The sequence below is a fragment of the Suricata suricatta genome, chromosome 10, assembly GCF_006229205.1.
Source record: "Suricata suricatta isolate VVHF042 chromosome 10, meerkat_22Aug2017_6uvM2_HiC, whole genome shotgun sequence".
In the NCBI taxonomy this organism is placed as follows: domain Eukaryota; kingdom Metazoa; phylum Chordata; class Mammalia; order Carnivora; family Herpestidae; genus Suricata; species Suricata suricatta.
This window is the reverse complement of record NC_043709.1, coordinates 14748839-14758653: the sequence shown is the minus strand read 5'-3', so window position 1 is coordinate 14758653 and position 9815 is coordinate 14748839. Positions and strand designations below refer to the sequence as shown.

General features: G+C 35.0%; 1 protein-coding gene across 1 annotated transcript in view; it reads right to left on the bottom strand.

The window, feature by feature from the left end:
* Positions 1-825: 825 nt before the first annotated feature.
* CRY1 (cryptochrome circadian regulator 1) overlaps positions 826-9815 on the bottom strand; it is a 98537-nt gene continuing 89547 nt past the window's right edge. Inside the window, exons 8-13 of the mRNA XM_029955232.1 lie at positions 9387-9538; positions 8948-9150; positions 8744-8839; positions 2575-2646; positions 2393-2496; positions 826-1469 (exon numbers count right to left, since the gene is read on the bottom strand). Coding sequence (XP_029811092.1) covers positions 2393-2496; positions 2575-2646; positions 8744-8839; positions 8948-9150; positions 9387-9538 — 627 coding nt within the window. The 3' untranslated portion in view covers positions 826-1469. The remainder of the gene's footprint in view (positions 1470-2392; positions 2497-2574; positions 2647-8743; positions 8840-8947; positions 9151-9386; positions 9539-9815) is intronic.

The window sequence follows — 9815 nt, the reverse complement described above, 5'->3', positions numbered from 1 at the left end:
TTTTCTCAGTAATGGAGATTATCAATCAGTATTAATTCATTATCCAGGATACTTTTTTAAATGTGTATCATATAAAAATGCTACTGTTTCTGAATTTTGGATTCAAATTATTCTTACTTTACTTTTAAATGCAATTACCTCACTGAACATCTATCACAAGACTGGGAAAATAAAAAATAAAAGATTGTCATTCCAAAAGGCAAAAACTCGCCTACAAGAGACAGGACTGAGAAAATAACAGTAATGAAAATAATGACAGCTACGCAGAGCTACAGCCTACAGCTAAGCAGACTGCACGCTGCACAGTCCAGGGAGCTGCACAGCATGGCAGCCCTGCAGCTCACACTTAGCGAGTATCCTATCTCATGCCAGGCACTGTGACCAGCATTTCATATGTAGTATGAAGGAGCTTCTACTGCCAGCCCCATTTCATAGATGAGGAAAAAGAAGGCACAGAAAATTAATAACTTACTCAAATCTCAAAGCTAGTGAGTGAGTGGCAGAGCCTGGCCTTCTGACCCCAGAGCCCACATTATTAATTGTAGTGACTAACTTACAGTTACAATCCTATTACCTGAACAAAATCTCTTTGGTTTTACATCTTTCTTGCAGATAGCTATTTTTAAAAGTACAAAGTATTTGGAAGATAGTAATCTTATTTGGAAGTTTTGAAACATACTATTTTATTAACTATATGGGAGTTGTTCCTTCATTCAGAATGGTTACATGTGGTTATAGACTCTGTCTCTAATTTGTAATCACATCTCGTAACAAAAACTTAAAAAAGAGGAAAAGAAAAAAACAACCACCACCAAGTACACAAGATTCCATATATGCATATACTTTAATAACAAGGTCACTTAGCTGTAAATGAACAAAGGGAGACAAGGAAAACTTAACACATGATACTTCCACAGATTTGGGTCAAAACAGGCATACATGAAGATTTAAAACATATATTGACTGTATTAACAGAGGCTGTAACTACCAATTTTGATTGCACACATTTTCTAAAACATTATTATCAAAGAGTGTAAAGTTAGACCAAACAATGATGTCAAGAAAAATCTGTCCTAAAATTTTAACAAAGTCTTTTAAGAAAGTCTAAAAACCTCCTATCTTCCCACATTGACTCTCAAAACATTAATTTTTATATCAGAATATCAGTTTGCCACTTTAACTTTTACCATACATGAAAAATTATCAAAAATATATTGATGGGTCTATACTAACTGGGACTATTTCTATTTACATTAAGCATTTTTTAAATCAAGTTCTTTATATACAAATTATTTGTCCTACGTGAAATTCATTAAAAAGTTTAAAACTACAGAAATGTCATTAGAAACAAGGCATTTCAAAATGTAACTGCTTTCCATCAATGAAGAACATTTTAAAATAATTTAACTGAAAAAAGTATTGAACTCCCCACCAATTTCAGCTGCAACAGTATTCCTCCTGAATGTTTTCTGTGATTTAAGGGGAAAAAGAAACTGGGTAAAGTTTGATTGCAAGGAATTAAATAATAAAAACTTAATGAGTGTTTACTGATCTTCAAGAAAGTTACAGTCTAATTAGGTTGGCACTAAACAGCAATTTTTAAAATTTTTTATTAGTGCTGGTTATATATATAATATTACTGAAGTATAACTGACATAAAATACTAGTTTCAGGTGTATATCAATCACATTGATTCAACAATTCTGTATGTTACTCAATGCTCACCCTGATAAGTATAATTAGCAATAATTTTAAAAATGCAAAAGTTTAAGATAACTGAAGAAACAAAAGTCTTTAAAAACTGGCAAATGCACTATGTAGATATTTTTCATATAAATTTAAATGATAAAATAGTATGCCACATTCAATTCAATTGAATATAGCCATGGCTTTTTTGATACCTCTAAAAGAGGGCTAGTATTTAAAAATAATTAAACTGTTCTCTAACTGGAAAGAATTTAGGTTTCAGAAGTATCACAATACATAAAAGAAACTTAAAACATTTAAGAGGCAAAGATTTGGAGAGAAGTTCATGAAGGGATTATATTAATACTACTAAAATAAAAAGTCACTTTAATTGTTTTAGACTCACAGTAAGGAAATGAGAAAGATGTCTTTTTCTGAGAAAAAACTTGCACACATCATCATAAGTTTTTCAAATTTAAAGATAATCAATTAGGATGACCATTTTTAAACTTAAGTGCAGCACTCTGTCCAGTACAGATGCACCTCCCTTGTCTAAGACCTAAACGGTTTTTGTAACAATCACTGAAAAGCTAATGCCTCAGTTTCTTTAGTTTGAAAAAGTGATTAGCTCCATTTTTGAAACTGTCTTAATTTATGTTGATTACATGCTCCACTAAAGCAAGAAATAAGGCTCTAAAATATTTACCTAATTGGTGCTCTGTCGTTGGACCTTAGGACCGATACTCTGTGTATCCTCATCCTGACTAGGGCGTTTCCCACTGCTGAGACCAGGGCCCATGGAGCTTCTTCCTACATATTTAAAAAAAAAATGTATGTTTATTATAGAAAAGGTAGAAAGAACAGTATGCTCAAATGCTTCATTCTTACCTTGCTTTAATAGGTGAGTTTGCTGACTGTCTCCATGAGCATAATGTAAAATACCACTCCCTTGAGAGCAACCTGTTAATATTTAAAACATAGTATAATTATTTAAATTCCAAGTTGTATGTAATAAGACTACAAATCCAATTTTTAGTGATTATATTAGGGCATTAATGCTTTTTAGGACTAAACTTCAATCCTTCATATGAACCAAAAATCATATGCCCAAATCAGGAAAACTTAAACTTAGGGTCACAGAAGTATTGACTTTTGGTTCAAAAGCAAAATCACTGATAATCATTTTCTACAAAACATTTATTTACTGCATGGCAATGAGACACTCAGTCATAGAAGGAAATTACAGGACAACAATGAGATATATATATCCTTCTTTCACCTCTTGTCCCTCTACTCCACAGTCTTCCCTCAGTGACTGTCCAAAACATATGTCCTTGGAGACAAGTGAATAAGGTCCTGCCAGATGAGAAATTAACCATTCAAATCACATAAGGAGGGAACGCAATGTGGCAGTTACCTAGCCTAAGCAATTATATCAACCCTTCTAAAAAGAACCAGTGTCACAGGAGAATGGGTTGGCACAGGAAACAGGTTCTAGAGAAACATCTTTGTCAATGGGTCTAGATAATGGACAAATATGAACATTCTAGCCCCTACAGAGAGGTCACCTTATGGTCTGAACAAGACAATCTACTTTTTATTCCTCTGGAAAAAGAATTCAGCATTTACTCAAAATTGGGAAAGTGCATGCTCTGGTCAGGGATGAGGCCTTCTATCATTGGAAAGGGATACCTCTACCATAAATAATAAAGTAGTGTTTCCTGATATTTTAAGTCATATGATTTTTATTTTTTAATTTAAATTTTAGTTAATTAATATGCAGTGCAATATTAGTTTTAGGAGTAGAATTCAGTGATTCATCACTTACATACAACACCCAGTGCTCATCACAACAAACGCCCTGATTTTTAAACTTCTAGTGTGCCATTCACAGAATGGTCACCTCTAATTAAACTAAAAACACTCAGTTCTTGGGACTTGTCAGGCTGTAGGTCAGAGTCTGGACTATGGCAGATTTACCACTGAATGGTGCTACTCCTGGTTTTACCATAAGCAGGGCTTCCCCTAATAGTGATTTGTTGCCTTGCATTATTGTACAAGATTTATTTAAAACTTCACATAACAACGTGAATATACTTAATTCCATTGAATTGTACATTTAAAATGGTTAGATGCTAAGTTTTATGTTACATATATTTTATAATCAAGAAAATTTCAACAAATAACTTTCAATTATCATTATTTATTCATACTTTATACATTTGTTGAGAGCTTGTTTATGCTAAAGGCTGTACCAGGTACTAGGGACACAAATGTTATTAGGATATGAGGCCTTGTCTTTAAAGCACTTCCAGTCAGGCAGATGACAGATATCTAAAATTACTAAGTACAAGTGAGTGTGACTAGGCTCTGGGAGGGAAGTATCTATAGCATACAGTGGGGACACTGAGGAAGGAAAAGTCAATTTTACTGGAAGATTCACAGAGGTAGGCTAAATCACAGACTAGTCACCTCATTTTCTTAGGTTAATCAATGTCTTTCCTCTTCCAGTTCTAAGATAAATGAGAATAATCTCATAAACAAAATACTGAGTGAAAGCAGCCAAAAAAGAATACAAACTATAGGATTCTATAAAGCTCAAAAAATGGGGAAAAATGTATACAGTTAGAAATCAGGAGAGTAACTATTTTTGAGGAAGCAGTGATAAATTAATAAGTTCAATAAATACATTCAGAATTTCCTTAGGATGGCATTTTATTTCTTTAGAGAGCTAAATGATAAGCAGGCACTTCGAGTCTTCCCGAGTCCCTAAATTCATGAATGTCTCAGCTGCCTATAACTTCTCCATAAAAATGCTGTAAGTTATATTTTCACAAGAATAACAGTACAAGAGACAATGAGTAGAAAAAAAAGCTTTGCTAGAAATCCCCACATTCACTGTATCTTCAGGGACATTACAGTAATTAAATTTCAAATGCCAGGATTATATAAGATGGGGATCTTAGTATGAAAAGAGCTTAAAAAATATTTCTTATTTCTAAAAATCCCATGTTTTCTAAGGGCAAAAAGTTTGTACGATAACCCTCCTCTTATGTTTCACTATCAATAGCACCAAAAGGATTTTTCACTCATAAAATTCTAACTTAAAGATACTACAGAGGGAAAAACTGCATTGAAAAATATTCAAAGGAAACATACCAAAAATTTAATAGTGACTGTCTCTACTGGATGGAATTGGGGGTGATTTTTATTTCTTGTTTTCTATTTTTCTGAATTTCCTAAATTCTCTACAGTGAATAGTTGTTTTAAAAGCAATTTTGAGGTATAATTTATTTACCATAAAATTCACCTGTTTTAAGTGTACAATTCAATAATTTTTAGTAAATTTACAATTGTGTAATCATCAGCACAATCTAATCCAGTTTTAGAACATTTTCATGCTCATTTGCATTCATTCTCATTCCTACCCCTAAGCCTAAGATAACCATTAACTTAGTTTCTTTGAAAGACATGTCTTTTCTGGGTAGTTCATATAAACCGAATTGGGCAGCATGTGGTCTTTTCTGCACGAATTCTTTAACTTAACAGTATTTTTGAGGTTTATCCATGTTGTAGCATGTACCATTTTATTTCTTATTATGAATTAATATTCCATTGCATAGATGTACCACATTTTGACTATTATAAATAAAGCTATCAAAAATATTATGATTTGTTAAGTCTTCGTGTAGACACATGCTTTCATTTCTTTTAGATAGATACTTAGGAATGGAGTTTCTGTGCTGTACCTTAAATTTATGTTTAGCTTTTTCTGAAAGTGGCTGTACCATTTTACGGTCCATCTCTCAACAACGTTTGAGGGTTCCAGTCTCTTCACATCCTCTACAACACTTGTTACTGTCTGTCATTTTTTAGACACTCAAGTGGGTACAGGGTAACCAGACCCACCCCAGCTTGTCTGGGACTTTTCAGGTGTTAGCACTGCAGGTCCCATGTCCCAGGGACCCCTCAATCCCTGGTAATGGTCAGCTAAGTGGGTGTGAAGGACTGTCTCTTAGTGGCTTTAATTTGCACTTCCCTACTGATTAATAATGCTGAGTGGGTAGTCTTTTTTTTTTTTTAATGTTTATTTAGTTTTGAGAGAGACAGACAGACAGAGTATGAGTTGGGGAGGGGCAGAGAGAGAGAGAGAGACACACACAGAATCCAAAGCAGGCTCTGGGCTCTGAGCTGTCAGCACAGAGCCCAACATGGGGCTCGAACTCAGAAGCCATGAGATCATGACCTGAGCTGAAGTCAGACACTTAACTGACTGAGTCACCTAGGTGCCCCTAAATGGGTATTCTTAACAGAAAAAAATTAAACTAAAAATTAATAGGATGCCTGAGTGGCTCAGGTGGTTAAGCTTCCAACTCTTGATTTCTCCACAGGTCATGATTCCAGGATTGTAGAACTGAGCCCCACGACGGCCTCTGCGATGAGCATGGAGCCTGCTTAAGAATTTCTCTCTCTCTCTCTCTCTCTCTCTCTCTCTCTCTCTCTTTCCTTCTCTTCCCCCCCACTCTACCCCCGCCCTTCTGCTCCACTCAGGCTCTCTCTCTCTCTCTCTCTAAATTAAAAAGAAAAGGAAAAAAATAAATTAAAAATTAAATAAAACCTAAAATATATTACTATCATAATTAGATTATGCTTTGTTTTAAGAACAAAAATACTTCAACACATCTGTGTACAAGTTATATAGAATATCGCCCTTTGATATGCCTTGTGAGACGCTCTAAGATAAAAGCCTACACACACGGTAGGCAGAGGGCATAAACGGATATGCTTCCGAAGTATCTAATCCTTTCAAATGGAACAGAAACTGGAGGAGAGAAACGTTTTAATAGCACAGTCCAAATCCCCAGGGTCTTTCCACAATCACTCCTATTTCCAGGCCCACAAAGCTCTCTCCTTCATCTCCTACCCAAATGCTACCCACCCCACAATCTTCCAAGAAAACTCCTGTAGTTCCTTCAGCTCTCAGTGGTCTTTCCTCCCCTATTGCAAGTGGAAGCAGCATCTTACAATTTATCACTTTTTAAAATTTGTGTTTCCCTTCCTCTCATTTACACTGAAAGCCTCACAACACCTACAAAGTGTTAAAGGCAACTATTTACATGATGGAGTGCTTTCAAGATTTATTAATCCTACTATATCATAATATGTGTACAAAATTTGTAAAGCAAAATTATTCCAATTCAACTTGATACCATGATTCATTTTTGCAGATAACTCCAAATAATGAATACAGACTTGAGTGGACCAAGTAGCAGTATGTACCATCACTATCCATCAGCTGGGCACCCAGAATCCTGTTACTTCCCACCCTTCTGTTACCTGCCTGTTATTTTAGTGCCTCACAGAACTCTGTCGCTCAAACTCATGTATGGGCAGAGGAAGCAGTCTGTGAGCTTAACAAGAGATCTGACAGAAAAAGTGACTTGACACCTTGTTGAAGTTCAAATTGTAGGACACTCTTAAAAAAACATATCTGAAGTAGACTGCCATCACTAGTAACTACTAGACTGCTAAGTGAGACACATTCCAGTAAAAAAGATACTTAATTTTATAAACAATACATATGGCATTACAGTTGCAAGGGAGGCCCGTAGTAAGTTGAGGACTAGTCAGACCTGGATCTGAATCTTAGCTCAACTACTTACGAACTGTGAGATCTTCGTTAAGTTACCTAACCTTTCTTGACCTATTTCCACTACCATCACTCCAGGTTATTGTGAAAATGTGGCAAAAATCCTCTTGTACTAGGCACAAAGTAGGCAGTCAAAATGTGAGTGCTTTTTTCCTTTCTCTTTAATCTAATTGTTGGCAAATAAAGTATATGCTCTCAAAAGGATGCAGGGCATTTCTGAATCAAAAAGTTTCAATCTTTTTTTATTTATTTTGAGAGAGAGTATACACAAAGTGGCAAAAAGGGAGGATGAGAGGAGAGAGAGAGAGAGAGAATGAATGAATATCCCATGCAGGGCTTGAGCTCACAAACCAAGAAATCATGACCTGAGATAAAATCAAAAGCCTGACACTTAACCAACTAAGCCACCCAGATGCCCCAGAAAGGTTCAATTTTTTAAAGGTTTTATTATATTTTTACAAATATTTTAATATTTATTTTTAAAAAATATTTTAATATTTATTTTTTAAAGGAAGAGAGACAGAGACAGAGTGTGAGCAGGGGAGGGGCAGAGAGAAAGGGAAACACAGAATCAGAAGCAGGCTGTGTCAGCACAGAGCCCAATGCGGGGCTCGAACTCACAAACCACAAGATCATGACCCGAGCTGAAGTCGGACACTAAACCGACTGAGCCACCCAGGCGCCCCAAAGGTTTTATTCTTAATTATCAATTTTAAACATCTGACTTTTTTGGGAAAAATAAGCACTCCTCAAATGCTGCCTTGTTTTTAATCAAATGAATTAGCCTCATGCTATTTTTGGTTAGAACCTCTGAAAACTGATACAGTGATTCAAATTTCCAATAAACACTGGCTTCTTGATATTATTAATATTGCACATTAAGAATATATGTGGTAACTAAATATATACCATACAGAAAACCACTGCAAACAGACTGTAAAGAAAAACTCATGTGCAAAAAGGACTAGAGGCCCTATGCATCTGCAGGATAAATCTTTTGGCCACAGTCCCAGGACTCCTGACCTTAACTAATTACCTTATAGCTAATATGTACCTAAAGAAAGTAAAAAAAAAAAAAAAAAAAAAAAAAAGAAACAATCATGATATTTGAGTTTCATTTTACCCTTAAAATTGCCCTCCTCATTCAGTTTGCAAGATCTTTACCTTGACCTAAATTCTACTACACGTAAAGATATTTTTCATCTCTAAAATGTCACTAATGGAATGAGGGTATGTATGTGTGTGAATGCATGTATATACACATGTATGTATGTATACAAAGAACCTACTAACAAAGGTGGTTTAGAAAAGATAAATTTTTAAAATACATAGTGAGGATTCAGTAAAAATATACTTGATTATTAATCTCTTTATGTTACTAAGTGTAGAAAATTCCTTTTCACTTACTTCCACTGCTGCTACAACCTGGAATATTTTCTCCAGGAGAATACCCCATGAGGCCTCCATTCCCATTAGGATTAGAAGGCACTGATGCAAGAAGACCTAAAGAGAAAAAATTTCCCAAGTTATGCTGAAGATCAAATTCAAGGATATACATAACATATACATAAACATCTGCCAAAGCAACAAACAAGGTAACTGCTGACATACCTAGTCCTCTATATCGTGAAAGCTGCTGATAAATCTGTTTCATCCTCTCAATATTCAAACGGCTTGCCTCAGCATGGTTCACCATTGGTTTAGGGTAATTAACTCCTATCAAACATTTGGCTACCTTTTGGATACCCTCTGGTGCATTCCAGGGATCATAGATATATTTTGCAGGGAAACCTCTTAGGACAGGCAAATAACGCCTTTTAGGAGAAGGAAGAAAAATTATTAATAAAATGAACTATATGCAAATTATAACAAACTAACTTGTAGCTATGGATGACCAAAATCAAGTTAATACCATTTAAATGATTTGTTTACCCATATCCTCATCTCTGCTGCCCATGATGAGTGGGGAAAACCTTAAGTGTTGCTTAAACATAAGAATTTCTTCCTGGATTAGTTATTCCAACCTGAATAATAATCACCCTTGATTTACCTGATATAGTCTCCATTGGGATCTGTTCTCCTACCAAAACCAACAGGGCAATAGCAGTGAAAAAACTGTTGGAAAAAGGAACTACAAGACAGCCACATCCAACTTCCAGCATTTATGCTCCAATCTGCATCAAGCAATAATTCTTCAAATACCTTCAGAAGTAACAGTAATCAATTAGTTTATGCACACATAATTCTCAAAGCAAGCATTTTCCAGGTCTCTGTAGATCAAAAATTGAGGCAAAGAAAATCTAGCACAGAACTGTAAAATTAAACATTCCAAAGTCAGCCTCCTTGTCAATGTTCTATTCTATAATGAGTTATTTCAGAGAAAGAAAAATATCAGTAATATAAGTGAATTTCTGAATAGAATTTACTTTTCTAATCTTTGCAGTGGTACTGGGCTAGGATAAAATAGTTACTCAAGTCA